Raw genomic sequence first — 15,745 nt, 5'->3', positions numbered from 1 at the left:
CACATATTAATGGGCTCAGATATTTTTTATAGCCATTTCTAATCCATAAACACATTTTCCTTTCCTGATCTTCTCCTAATAGATTACATTTGCCTCAAGAATGTAAGTTTTAAGACATTTTGCTAAATGGCTTCTGAGATTTTCTAAACAAGAAAAAAAAACTATTTGGATTACTCCACAGCTTGATTTCAGACTCTGCATACATTCTCTGGCGCAGGTGATCCCAAGTGGCACTGAAATATAATGCCAGATGACAAACATGTTAATGTTCATCTGCAATAACGTTAAGATGATGGAGCCTGGCACCATGTTAATTTTCCCTAATGAATGCATTACCCGGCTTTATTTGCATCGTGTGTTAAAAGCTTACTCCTTGTCACCTTTAACGTAGCCAAGCGGAAAATTACAAGCCTAATAGCTTGACTGGAAATCATTAAGTGATAGTTCTCAGATTTGGGAGATCAAGGAATGCTGGAGGTAAACTTCCACAGACCCTTTCAATCTAGGAAGTGCTACATTATGGCTAGTCATAGTACTTAGTCAATTCATTTAACTTAGTCTGGGGGCTGCTGTTCCCCATTTGAAGCCACTAGTGTCATTTCTCTTTGATGCGTAGACAGAGGCTTTAATGTACTCTTATTATGTCACATTAAGAGTCAGTGAATGTAAATGTGTCATGGCGGAGGCTGCACATTTTTCACAGTGCACTGCACCTGAATGTGCTTATCTTAATGATGCAGAGTGAGAGCGGAAACTTCACTCATAGAATCGGCAGTGGAAGGAAGAGAAATGAAGATAGATTAGAGGGAGGATTCAACTTAGAAAAGAGCTGAGGAGACACATGACAGAAGAGAAGCAGAAAGAAATGGAAGATAAACTGTAAAGCGCTTAGAGCAGTTTACATTTATTTAAACTTCAATTTCTGATTGGAATATTTTGGGGCCCAAGAGATTCCAATGATGTATTGTTTATTGGATGAACCTAAAGACATTTTTCAAAACATCTTTAATGCTCCAAAATGGAAAGAAAGTCATACTGGTGGTTTGGAATGACATGAGGGTCTTAACTCAGGGTTGATAACATCAGGGTTGAAGCAATTCTTGTATAATCTCTCTTTTTGTGCTCAACTGTTTAAACACAAGCATATCAAACCTTTTTTTTAATATCGTTTGATCCTTACTTACCCAACTACAAAGACAAATAGTGCCCTGCCAGCTGAGAGGAGGTACGAGGGACTGATTTTTTTTTTCCTTGGCACATGGAAGAGACTCGGCAGAACGTTTAATCTCTGTGCTTTCTCAACCTAATGTGACGGCACAACCGGCCCAGAGCGGCTTAGTACCCTGCAGTCCTCCCAATATCTGTCAGACCCATGCTCTTCAGGCCTGCCCGGTTGGCTCACGTTCTGGAGAATCTGCAAAAAACAATATGTTCAGTCAGATATTCATCAGAAACCCTGCTCTGCTTCCAAAACAGATCTTCCAAAACAGTCACACTCCCTGAATTTTACAGCCTGCGTCAGCCTGCTTTAATGTCATGATGTCAGGACACCAATATTATAATATATATATATAAGATTATATATAAGATATTTTTCAGAACCGGTACTGTTTTTGATAAAACAGTGAAACCAAATTATTGCTTGACTTGTGGTTCCATTTAACAGTTTTATGAATCTCCAGATTGAAACGTATAGTGTGACCAGACTGGTTCAGACTGACACAGCGGGGCCAATGTTGTCCGATCCCCAAACATAATTATGATTTTTATGAGCTGCCACAGCCTGCTCTTATAGTGAATCAAGAATATAAAATGTAGTCTGAATTCCAAATAGGATTTATGAGCCAATCCTTTTTTAGTGAATCAAAATTATACAGCACAGCCAGTTTAACATAGTTAAACAGCATTTACATAGTTCTGTTGTGTTTGATTTGAAGAATAGACATGACTTTCTTTTCTTTTTCTCTGCATTCTCATGTGTACTTAAAGGCTGTCAATCAACATTAGAGCGCCACCCTCAGGCTGAATAACGTAACCTCTGCCAAAAGTGGTTTGCATGTGTTCAGCATATAAAGCTTACGATCTGTTTATCATAAACTAATGCTAAGACCCAGAATCTTCCCTTCCTAATTTTACAGTCAGGAGCTGCTACCGATTAAAAGTGTACATTTCGTCACTTCCATTTTATCATACACATTCCCTGATAATCAAACTCATGAGTCATGACGATAGTGCCGTTTAGTGGCCTTTTTGAGTTTCAACATCGATTTGACAAATTCAGACACATAGATCCCATCTTTTAAACGACAAGTTCGGTATTTTACAATTAAAGCCCTTTTTGATTGTTTTTTTTTAGACAGATGCTGCTGTCCCGAGAATTTTCAGGATTTTCAGGATAACCAGAATAGAATAGAATACATTGGAACGGAGTAGAATAGAATGGAACAGAATAGAGCTAGAGCTATAATGCTTATTTGGCTAATGTTAATTGAATAACATTTTCTGATTTGGTTTGGCCCTCTTTCCCCATAATTTTCTCTTTTCTCTCCACTGGTCTATAAATAAACTTTTTGGCACCTTTTAAGGAATAAAAAGGAGAACATGATCCCAGAGAGGCAGAGAAGAAAATAAAAGAAATCTTTGAATACAGAAAAAAAAAACTAATTTGAAACCTTTCACTCTTTGGTACACATACACAAATCCGCTCTCTCTTTACCTATCCTTCTTCTTTTTTAACAAACACACGCATACAGACCGAGGGAGAGCGGCAGTTCCCAGCATGCACCCCCTGTTCTTTGTTTTTCTCCTGCTGTTAGTCTAGGAGCCTTTTCTACCTTCAGATAACTCCTCAGCAAGCAGCAAAAGGGATGGTGACACATGGAATTTCAAAGCGCTGCCATGGAGGCTGATGCACATTCAGGAAACAGGATAATTAACATCACCCATTCAACTTGCAAATCCACGTGTGTGCCTACGTGTCCTGCTTATTACACGTTGACGTCTGTTTTGAAGTCCACAAAAGTGCATCGATCTGACGTTGCGTTCTGACGTCAACCCGATTTTCATTTCCAACCAAAATTGTCAATTCAATGTCAATCTGATGTCATATTGTCGTCCGGTGCCTGCTGGGCATTGTCGACGTTATAGAGTGCACTCATTGCATCCCACATTGCACTGCAGCCCATGTACACTCAACAGCTGCCTGAATTCACTCACTCATTATTATTCACTCAATGATTGAGGTTTTAGGGGGGCGATTTCGGATTGCATCAGGTCAGTCACGTGTCATATAGCGTATCAAATTAATTAAACTACACCTCCTTTAGTTTAAACATGCTCGTGTGTTCTGTTGTGTTCTGTTGTGTTTGATTTGAAGAATAGACATGACTTTCTTTTCTTTTTCTCTGCATTCTCATGTGTACTTAAAGGCTGTCAATCAACATTAGAGCGCCACCCTCAGGCTGAATAACGTAACCTCTGCCAAAAGTGGTTTGCATGTGTTCAGCATATAAAGCTTACGATCTGTTTATCATAAACTAATGCTAAGACCCAGAATCTTCCCTTCCTAATTTTGCAGTCAGGAGCTGCTACCGATTAAAAGTGTACATTTCATCACCTCCATTTTATCATACACATTCCCTGATAATCAAACTCATGACGATAAGTGGCGTTACTGCTTTTTTGAGTTTCAACATCTATTTGACAAATTCAGACACATAGATCCCATCTTTTAAACGACAAGTTCGGTATTTTACAATTAAAGCCCTTTTTGATTGTTTTTTTAGACAGATGCTGCTGTCCCGAGAATTTTTTAGTAGGTGTTTCTCAATGTCAAGGATACTTCCTTGGCAGGACGGGTCCTTCCAAGTCATTTCCTTCAGAGGCTAGGCAAGGGTCCTCTTTAGCATATCGGAGAACATGTAAATGGAACAGGCTAGCAAGTGCACGTCATTGCGTCATTACATCAGTGAAAGGTCCGCTTTGGCGCTGCAAAAATCATAGTCCTGGTGTACTGCACTGTTTAAATACACTTGACAGTCGTTATTTTTTTCTTGTCAGTCCTCATAGAAATAAATAAATAAAGTATAAAGGATAATGTATAACCAGGCAGTTGTTTTAGTGAATTCAACCCCGCAAACTCTAAAGCAGAGGGGTCTTAATCAGCCTGAAGGGGTTATTCGCAACCGCCTCGCTATTTTCCCACTTATAACATATACCTACCAAATAAATCAATAATTTAACACTAAATATTTATTTAAAAACGAGTTTATTCTTTCAAAAACGATTACCGGAGTGAACAGAACTACCTCCATAGCAACATAATCTAGCTGTTAAAACATGCAATTGTAAAATATGTGACCAACAAAAAAAGGCTATAACGTTATGAAGTAAAAATTAAAAAGTTATAATCACTAGTAAAAGGGAACAGCTTTAAATCCCCTCAGCAAATTTGAGCCGATATGTTAAATAGTTTAACAAACATTAAATAAATGGCTAAACTGAAATAATACTTTCTTACATTTGAAAGCATATTGCCGTTATCACTCCGACTCCGCTAACGGTCGACATTTTTTAGTTTTTGAACAAGACAGCAAAGCTGCGCATAGGATTGTGGGTGATTTAAGAGCGCGAAGGCTACACATATGCATCCTTTCCTGTGTATGGGATATTTTCCAAACGAAGGACTCAGTCCTTGGTTGAAATTCTGAGGATCCTCGACATTGGAACAGTCCTTCGACGGACGTCGATGACGTAGCATCCTCGAAATTCCGGCTTCCGAGGATCCTTCCTTGACATTGAGAAAAGCCTAGTTTCTGTGGTTACAAGCTTCTTTTACTGTCTATGCTTACAAGTGGTTTTGCAATTGGCAAAGGTGCATTATCGCCACCAACTGGGCTGGAGTGTCTAATATTTAAGCTCTCAACGGAAGAATGTATGGTTGTGAGGCGTTCGGAAAAATAGGTCTACAGTTTTGCAATGAATGGTAAAACACCAGTTGGAAAGCATCTAAACAAAGTATGAAAGCACATGTATATTTAATAAGGTTAGCACTGATACAATTTATGATTGGTTGTCTGTGGCTATACGACTTCAAAGGAGTGCGAACCCACTTGTGTGAAACTTTGCTTGAGTTTAAAAATTCCTGGTTTTAAAAAGATGTTAACCCAGTGTTAAGTTTGAAATTGACAGGTTAATTGATCTTAGATCAATGGGCATAGGGTTTATAGAGCTTATAGAGTGCTTTCTCCATAGCCACTTCCTCTGTGATTTACAGTCACCTCCAATCGGCACCGAGAAGAGCTGAGCGTCTTGCTTCCATTCCACCGTCTGTCCTGTCATTCTGCATTAGTGTCACACACATGCCACAGCACTGACCTGCAGCCATAAATCAGTCTGTTGTCTGCTCTCCATTCTGCCCTTTCTGCCTAGGAGTCTGCCTCCTCTGCTGTTTCTTCATTCAGGCCGCACAGAGACACACAAACTCGCACACCTTCTCACAACCACCCAGATTTTCAATCAGCCAGCGGGAGGAACCCAGGGCCTTTCTGTTTATCGTGTTTAGACCAATGTGGGAGCCGCAGCTTTATCCCAGGAATCAAATTAAGCATGGAGCGCACTTACTCTGCTCTGAAAAACCAGCCCTCCCCCTATCCCACCTCTTTTTTGCTTATTTTTCCACGTGAAACCATTGTGCTGAGTGAAGGAAATATCTGCGAGTTGTTGTTTGCGTTTGCCATTCTGGGAAGGAGCCAGGCGCCACATGAATTTCAGTCGGAATTCGCTTGCTTTATCTGTGAGCGTCTTCGAAGGTTTCATTCCATTCTTCTATATCTGTATAGAAGCACTTCATGCTTTTCTATTTCTCTCTCTCTCTCTCTCTCGCTCTCTCTCTGGCCTGGATTGAATGCTGAGCAGGCAGAGGCTGGTGGTGTGGCAGTAGCCAAGACAGGCGTCATCGTATTCTCCAGTCAATTACCTTCTAATGATGTTTGAATGTGAATTGCTTTCCATGTCCCTGAGCCTTTGCTGAGAGACTCTCTTTAGCTGGCAAAGTGTTAGAAATGAAGTCATAGTATTTTTACAAGTGTCAAATGAGTTCCTGACTCACTGAAGGCCTGGACAGCTGTGTTAAGGCCAGTGCAAAACTTCTGTTCAGATCATAGGTTTATGTACTGCTTGCGTAAATCGCACTCCACGCTTTTTTAATAAGAGGAATCATAAAAACGAAAATATTTTTTTTAATGTTTTTAATCCCTTATAACATTTAATTCAAGCGCAGCAATTATATTCAAATAACCGTTTATCTTAATGCATCAATGGTTCCATGAAGTGCCGTTTACTGGGCATCCGTGGAACCTTTCCATTGTGTTAAAGTTTGTTTGTAGGTTATTTTAAGAACCATTTCATGAAAGGCTTTTTTGGGAACATAAATACATTAGCATGATCCTACTGTTTCGACAGTACAGTATTGATCTGTAAAAAAGCATTGAGATTTTTTTTTTCTAATTTCTGAATTTAAAAAGTAACATTTAGGATTAGATATGTCCCAAATTAATAAAAAGGCTGCAAGCAGCCATTAATGCTCAAGGGGGAGACACAGTATATACTAGATTTAGAACCAACGGATCTTATATGAATTCTAACAATGCATGATATCCGTAAAAGGTAATCGGCGTGAAGTTTTCGGACAACGTGCACTACATAATTTAGCCAATCACAACACACCGGCCCAAACCAACCAATCTGAGCCCATTGCCTGTTTCTGAGGAAGTGGTTTTATAGACTCAGGATGTAAACCGGTCGTTCAATTGACAGAGGAGAAAGCGGCTTACAATAATTTATGAAAAATAAGACTTTTTAAAAAAGAAAAAGAACGCGAAAACATGTTACTGTATATTGCACCCCATAAATGCAATCATGCAAAGAAAAAAAAGCAGTAAACCACCCCTATAATAAGTGAGTCATTCATTCAACTGATTCATTCAAATGGCTGATTCATTGAGGCGCTAAGCAAATGACCATCTTTATAAATGGTGAATAATATTTTCATTGGCAAAATTGAGCAAAAACCATAACTAAACTGCATGCAATGTGAGATGACGTACAATCTTTTCCACAATTGCACCAAATCATTGCGTTAAATCGACACCCTTAATATACATAGTTTTTGTTTTAGATATTTATTATTTCTGAATCATTTATAAATAATGGTAGAAGTTCGACGACTTCTGCAAAAGGTATGTGCTTATGAGCACAACTGTTCTTTCCCCTACTAGATGGGTATATCTGAGGTTCAGATAACAGAATTTATAATGATCGAATCCAGAAATTGAATCACATTTTCAATTTTAAACTGTCATTCTTCAAAGTCAACTCCAGATGGATTTCTTGTGGCCAATCCCCTTCAATAACTCACATTAAGAACCTCATCCCATCCAGAAGCACACGGTGCTCAGTCATGCTCGCTCATTCCCCCCTTGTAGAAGGAATTGCTGAAAAGTTCTGGTCCATTAACCTGGCTAAACATCTTGGCTCAGAATGCAGATGAACTCCGCAAGCTCACAGGCCTGACACTCTCCATCCTTCCCTACATCATCCTCCATGCCACCACTTCCACAGATCTCCGATCTTCGTACTTGCTCTTTGATTTAATTAAGAAGAAACAATATCATATTGGTGCAGTTGCGGGGATCTCCATTCCTCCTTCTGTACTGTTGGCTTTTTCCTCATCTAAGCACAGACTTCATGAAAAAAAAAAAATAAGGAAATAAATTGATTAATAAAATTCAGCATACAGAACCAGACTCAGCTTGAGATCAAGCTGTATTGGGGAGAGTGGCAGCTGCTCTCCCCGGGGCTCCTTGGTGCACTGCAGCAAAACTATTTTACCATATTATTGATAATGATAATTAAGGTGCCACCATGTTGTGATGTGTTTTATGGAAATTTTACAAGATTATCTTCCTCAAAGGGCCATAGCAATGGGCCCATGTTGCATAGATCAATGTATCTCACCACCTGTCCAATGTTTTTCTCATGTACTGTAGGTCTGGGCGTCCTGTAAGCTTCACTGTGGTCTTCAACACACCAAGCCCTGTCAGCAAGATCTCCTGGGTCAACCGGTTCCACCTAGTGAAGATAGCACTGAGTGAGTTTGAATTTTATCCTCCACTAACCCATGACTTTAGGCCTTTTGATCTGAAACATTGACTATGATTATTAAACAGATGGGTGTTTTGTTGTGGATGTTTATTCTGACCAGAGAACTGCATGCAGTAAAATAACTGGCTATGAAATACAATTTCAAAATCTCATTGCTTTACACAGTCGTGACTTCTTTCTGTTTGTCACATCCATGGTAAATCAGAGTGCAGCCATGATTTATTTCGGTCTTATCAATGTATAAACCATTTTAATATGCTTTAACCTTAGGGCAAAGATATATATATTATTCAGCCACAATTCCCTGAGGAAGTCATACCTCCTCCTCTTATCACAAGCTAATAGAAATAGCCTAAACCTTTGGTATAGTGCCTAAACAAAATCTCATAGGAACTTCAGTTTTTGTGATATCAACTTCAAATTTGGAACATAACTTGGTTGGGCATATGGCTTTGATTTTATTGCAATTTTAGAGTAATAATATGTCGGATAAAGTAAGAAATGTTGGTTACACTTTATACACTTTTTACACATTCTGTTGACTTGAGTATAGTTGTACCTATCTGTCTACTAACTCTCATTAGGGTGTGGAATATTAGTAGGGTTAGGGTTAGAATAAGTTGACATGCACTTGCAATGTTACATCTAGTCAGTGATTCCGGCAATGTTACTAGGTCCCCAACCTGGCACCGATGCCGGTATCAATCCCGAGTCGTGTTGCATTCACACAGAAGGTGTTCTGGCAATTTCCTGGCAATTTCCCGCGATCAACGCGCTGTGTGAAAGGGGCTAGAAATCTTTAACAAATCTCAAAATAATTTTTCATCCTGTTCATTCATAATTTTGTGACGCTTCAGTAGCATTTAAACCGATTTATGTTTTAATTTTAATAAATCTAGACTAAATAGTATGGTATTTTAAAATCACACAAGTGGACATAGTCTTCTCAAAGACGTCAACTTTTATGATATTAAAAAACAATAGGAGATTTTAGTCGGAAATGCATCAGGCGACTTGTGATGGGCAAAGCCTCACATAAGTTTGCATAAGTTTCTTTGGCACATTATGTTCATATGATTGTGCATTAAAAACATCTGGGTATTAATGATTTAATAGGGTTTTAATCTGGGTGTAAATATTGCTATCAGTGTCAAGGTGCATTAAGTTATTCAGGTAGTAAATATGCTTATTGAAATGGCCACAGTGAGGCACCCAGACTGCTGTAAGTTGTGATAAAATCTGTGCTTGAATTGAATGTTGTAAGAAAACTCAAATCTAGCAGCTTGGATCGTTTCGTTTCATTGATGCCATGCACAGATCACTTGGGCAGAGTGTTTCTGTCAGTCTGCAGACCGGGTCAGAGGTGTGGATAGTTAGAAATGCTTCAAAACTAGTGACTGATAGGACTTGATGGGTCTGACTTCTCAGTGCCGTGCTTTTGCCGTTTTCCCACACCAGCTGAAGTTTAACAAGAACAAAAAAGTAGTTTTACTTCATGAGGGGCATATTTGATGGACACACAGACAAATAAGCAGGAATAGGGTGAACTAGAGCTACGTTTCTGAGCCAAGATCTGCAAAAGCATTGACTGGAACCTTTTATAACTTCTTATTTCTAATCATTCTAAATGCAAGGTAAATTGTTTCAAGTTTTGCTGTGTTTTGTTTCGTTTTCAAAACAATAATAATTGCCTTACATATGCGGCCTATGGCTATTTGTAACCTGTTATTGAAAAGAGCTTTATGGCAATAGGCAAATAGCAATCTTGGCTGACAGTAAGTGGATGCTGGCAACATCCCTCCAAAATATATAAATAAATAAATAAGTAAAAAAAAAAAAAACAAGTTAGATAGCAACTGAGAGAGAATGACAAACATTTCTGAGAGCCTTTTTCACGGTAAACTTTTATTTTGTGGCAAGAAGCCATTTGGCTTTTTGTGCATTTCCCGGTTCTTGGAATACGTCCTATGTTAGCCGTGTCAGACGTTTGTTCCAAGCTTGGTGACCAAAATGAGATTTAATTCACAACCTGCAGTGTAACTTTCTCACTTCACTTTGCAGAGTCGTAACATGTCACATTTGGAATGTGCGGAAATGATATGTATTTTTTAGAATGGTGTCAAAACATTCCGAGCGTTTTGTGCAGACGGACGTTATCCAGCCTGCTGAAGATGTCATTTACACCCTAATTTCATTACACCCACACATTGCCTACTCGTTTAACCAAATGAAAGTACAATAACAGAGATGCTGGTGCAATTTCATGGCTGGCCTGTTGTTACCGAGCTCTCTTGCATCCTTTGAGGACGTGTGAGTTGAATGTGTGCAAAAAAAACAACAAAAAAACCTTTGATTGTGGTCATTTGAGACCCTTAACAACACATCTGGCAGTGTATAAAACCCAGCCCGCTCCCTTGTTCATATGTTCATCCATCTCCTGTATCCTCTTTGACACGCATTGATCCATATAGGGTCTTTCCTGAGTCCTCCATCTCAACTGTTTTCTACTACAGCCCTGCTTTGATGTGCAACTTTTTTGTGTGATATAAAATGCAGCTGTTTTGTTTGTTAGGAGGGCCATTAACAAGGTTTTGCAATGGGTAACATATGCTTGTCTATAAAAAAAACATGCTGTCAGAAAACAGTGTTTGTGATATTGTGGCGGCATGCTGGGAACTCATGGGGCGTGAGATCGGGAACTTCAACATGAGTGTGTCCTGAGGGTTCCATTAATTATGAAGACGTGGTTCAGAGATTCCCATGACAACGTCATGTGGTGCAGAGAAAATACCTGGCTCTTTTTCCAAATGCTCCCTTGTTGCATGTTCACAGGTGCACCTTTAATTAATAAGTTTGAGATGCAGAATGTACTCAGTCTGAAAATTGATCGACAGTTTCAAGTTCTTGCGTGGCATTATAGATCCTTCTCTTTTGAAAAAAAAAAGCAGATTATAGTTCTCATTTCTCTATTTTTAATTGTATTGTTTTTGTACCAGAACAACAAAAACATATTTATTGAATATTTATTTGATTTATAACTATATTTCATATTATATATATATGTATATATATATGATATTTTATCTTGTAATACACATTTTATATTAAAACTACATTTTACTTATTGGCATTATAGATCCTTCTCTTTTGAAAAAAAAAAAAAAAAGCAGATTATAGTTCTCACTTCTCTATTTTTAATTGTATTTTTTTTTGTACCAGAACAACAAAAACATATTTATTGAATATTTATTTGATTTATAACTATATTTCATATTATGTATTTTAGTACATATTTAATATTATTCATTTTATATATATATATATGCTATTTTATGTTGTAATACACATTTTATATTAAAACTACATTTTATCTTTTATATACACTAAATAGAACCATTTCTTCTAAGAGTGTAATATATTATATAACTACTGTGATATTTCATACAATACATTTTAAATATTTAAATATTTTAATGTTAATTTAAATAATATGTATACATGAATATACATTGCTACATATAGATTTAGAGCATTTGATGTAACAATTTTAATTTTTTTTTTATCTTTGGCCTGCAGTTAAATACTAAATTTAACTAAACTTACGTTTAGCTTTTAGTTTCAAAGTAGCTTTCGCAGTACTGGACTTATGGCAGCTTATTTTGTCAGTTATAAGTACATGAGTACACACACACACACACACACACACAAGAATACAGATTGGTCACAGAGCTGAAGGGAGAAAGTTTGGAAAGAAAAAGTATGCGAAACTGCAGGAGAGATATGGATAAACTTATATGAAGGCAAATTCTTATTTGTGTGTGTATCTACTCAATGTGTGACAGTGGTAGACAAAGAACAGGAGGATGTGACTGACAGCAAAGCATTCTAAATTAAGCACAGAAAAGAAGAGTGCGAAACCATTTGTAAACCTATTGCTGAGATCGATCAGGTTATGATAAACACTGTTTGGTACCTCCAGGTGGAGTTTAGGATGTGTGTGTGTATATCTGAGGAAACATGTGATAGTTTACCTGACTCCACCTGAGTAACACACTCCATCTCCACTCGCTCCTGATCTGTGATCACTGCCGTGGTCTGTCAGGCACGACTACTTAATGAGAGAAGAGAGGACTTTTAGAACAAATCTGTGAGGTACTTGTGGCCTTAACCTGTCTTTACTTTCCCTATACGGCTCAGAAACCTGGCAAGAACTAATGTCTACGGATGTCATAGCAACTGATTCCCCCCCAACCTTCAAATGTGACCAAGTTAGGGAGCTTTCCTTCATCAACGCACTTTCTGAAACCCATTGATGCTTCCTAGGAAAACAACATATTGAAAAAGCTCATGCTAAAGTGAAAGAAAAGGCATGAAAGGCATTGTTCACTCCTTTTGTATTCTACTGCGGTTACTGGACACAAAGAATCTTTTGTAACTATTCAACATCGAGTCTTATGCTTCCAAACGACTGACTAAAGTGTTTATTAATGGATTGTGTCTTTTTAGTCCTTCTGTAGTACACGTTTGATTCTATTTCTCGATTCGTCTTATTTCATCTGCTGGAACTGTAACAAGCAAGCAACAGTATCATATTTTTTTATAATTCACTTTATTTATTCAATTTTTAAATAAGTGAATAGTATTTAGGGTTACACTTTATTTCGATAGTCACTTTAGACGTTCTACTAATTATAAGTAACTTTTAAACTACATGTCAACTAACTCTCATTAGAGTATTAGTATATTATAGTAGACTGTCAGTAGACTGTTAGGTTATGGTTAGGTGTTAGACTTTGGGTTAGGAGAATAAGTTTACTTGTAGTCGCCAAGTTACTTATAGTCAGTTGAATGTCTGTTGGTGGACCTACAAAATAAAGTGTTAGAAGATATTAAGTTGACAGTCTACTAATACTTTAATGACAGTTAGTTGACATGTAGTTGAAAAGTTACTCATAGTTAGTAGAATGTCTAAAGTGGACTATCGAAATAAAGTGTTACCGTATTTAGAAATCATAAAGCATGCACAGTACATGCACATATACTTTTTTTCTTTTCTTCTAAATTAATATGAATCTGTATCCGCATTAAGCCATGCTGTTATACATTCATAAAGAAAAAATAAGTGTAGATTTTTGTGTAGATTTGTAAATTGGAATTCAATAAACAATTGTGCTACTCAACATTGATCCCTGAGGTGTCGAGCAACATCCTGTGAACTCTTTTGATTCGACTATATCTTTGCTGCTTTTGGTAAAGTGCTTATAGATTGGCCTGCTGTGTAATTAATCATCACAGTAGATTTAAAGCCCACCGCTATTAGTCAATAATGCCAAAGCATAATTAAAATGAAATCCCTATTATGCGATGCTTCTGTATATTTGCTCTGGAAAAACAACAACTGTAAGGTCCATGAGTGGTTACCAGCTATTATTGTAAATGACAAAAAGTTAGATGAAGTTCAGCGTATTCTTTTGGAGTACATAGCTGTTAATTAAAAATTGGTGTTTTTCATATTTTGTTTTAAATAGTTGTGCCTGCTTTTTCTCTCAAAGAGTCAAGGCAGCAAACCTCTAATGAAAGCAGTATAGTACCCACCAAGGCTGGGTGTTCAGCTATTCACAGCCTCGCTTTGTGCCAGTTTGCTGGAACATTCAGATGAATGTTTTCAATTATGCATTTATGGTACTGAATAGCAATTTGCATGTTTGAGGAAAAAAGCAACACAAGGGCACTATTAGTTTGGGCGCTTCTTTTGGGTGGTTGTGTGAAGCACAATACATTCCTAAATTGTGGGACAAAGTACTTATAATTTGTCTGGATTGGAAAGATGTCATGCAAACTACTTTTTGTGCTACAGAAGGAAGGTTTTTGATTATGGAGAAGTATCCGAACCCCTGTTTGAAAGCCCCAGATTAAACAACTTTAGAGGTTTGTTAATGCAAGTGCAAAACCAAACATAAGCTTAATTTTTCATTCTCTTAAACATTGCAGACACCGTAATACCATTGTAAATACTCTAAAAAAACAAAACAAATAGCCAAGGCTAAACATTTTCTCTGGTAATTGACATTATGCAACTAATGCTGCCAACGGAGCTTCTCTCTTATTAATTGAACCAGAACATTTGTGCAACAGCAAAGCCTACAATAGTTCTAATACAATTGAAATAAACTGACAGCCCTTAATTCTTATCATTCTTTTACTTTAGTGTGCATGCATGCTTTGGCTATGTAGATTCCAAATACATTTAACTTTTTATTTCTCATCCATTGTCTGCATGGAAGAGATACCCGTTCGCCTGGAGCCCAAATCCTCTCTCCTGTCCATCATTCTCTCACCTTCATTCTCACTTTCTGCTTCTCCTTTGTCTCTCTTTCCCTCACGCTCTGACAGCGGCTATCAATGAGCAACCCCTGGTTAAACCCCAGTCTCCCTGATGAGGTGCAGCACACTTGTTTGCTTATCCTTTGCTAAGCGGCTTGAGTTTTACTACACAACATGAATGGAACGATGGTTGCTGCATTGTTGATGGGGGAATGAAGAGTGTGTTTGGCTGCTGAGTTCTGGCTTGTTTCTCACATTGTGTTAGCCAGGATATTGGAAGCTTACGCAGGCAGAATACATTATGCCAGAGTCATTAGCAGTGCTAGCCCTTGCTATGCAAGGGCACAAGACAGGCTCTGACGTTGCTAATGTCTCATCTATCTTGCCACGTTGCGTTTATTGAGTGAAACATCAGTTATTGTTCATTAATAAAGGGCTGAATGTCATTCTAGTGCGTCTTATCTTAGTAAACCAGCGAAAGCCAGCGTTTACTCTTCTCCGGAGAGTTTGGTGATGCACGTTTGGGCAAACTTGGGTAGTTACCAATGTCTAAAAGTGTGTGAAACGTGAATATTGACCTTTTCCGACAAACAAATCGGCAAAGAGCACATTTCATCAGCTAATTTAATGGCTATCTTAAGTATGCGAGTGCAGTGCGAGGCAGGTCAACAGTGAACCTGATGACCCACAAGTAGTTGACTGACAGCTAGAATTCAGTTACAGTGATTTAGAAGTGAACTACGCTCCTCAAGCATCCCTCTAAAGGGCAAACTTGTAATGAGAATGAGATCATGCCATAACTGTTTTATTTAGTAAGATATAATTCAGTCCTGATTGCGATTGAAAAGGAGACGTTGTGGGGGGAAGGATTAGACGCTTTTGTAAGTTAGTAGAATTCGCTTTCATGCTTCATTGGGCTGTGAAAATATAAACGGCCACGTCGAAAGAAAACCAGGTAATATCTGTCACGGCTCTGGTTTTAAATGACTAAAGACAGCAGGGTCTTGCTTTCATTATGTCTGTCTAACATTCTAGACGAGGGTCCATAGAGCACCAAAGCAGAGAAAGATGCACGCCTGGATACCACTTACTTTTATGCTAATATCGTATTGTGATATTGTCAGATTCCGTCTGCATTTTAAATAGTATTTGACAGACCTTGTAGATACAATGTTTGTACAGTGTTTTTCCTCTTTGTCTCATTATGTGTGATTAACTTAACATAAATGGGAACAGACTTGTAAGTACTGTATAAGCA

The 15,745-nt window shown here is 37.9% G+C and overlaps 1 protein-coding gene across 7 annotated transcripts in view; it reads left to right on the top strand.

Moving 5' to 3' along the window:
- The window catches only part of arhgef10la (Rho guanine nucleotide exchange factor 10 like a), a 110,910-nt gene that overhangs the window by 53,149 nt on the left and 42,016 nt on the right, over window positions 1–15,745 (top strand). For all 7 annotated transcript variants that reach the window (XM_089125165.1, XM_089125167.1, XM_089125164.1 and 4 more), the window contains one exon: window positions 8,049–8,149. In XM_089125165.1, coding sequence (XP_088981291.1) covers window positions 8,049–8,149 — 101 coding nt within the window. The remainder of the gene's footprint in view (window positions 1–8,048; window positions 8,150–15,745) is intronic.

Source organism: Pimephales promelas, chromosome 21, assembly GCF_988280905.1.
Source record: "Pimephales promelas chromosome 21, fPimPro1.hap1.1, whole genome shotgun sequence".
In the NCBI taxonomy this organism is placed as follows: domain Eukaryota; kingdom Metazoa; phylum Chordata; class Actinopteri; order Cypriniformes; family Leuciscidae; genus Pimephales; species Pimephales promelas.
Note: the sequence above shows the minus strand (reverse complement) of the source record. Positions and strands in the feature narration are given on the sequence as shown.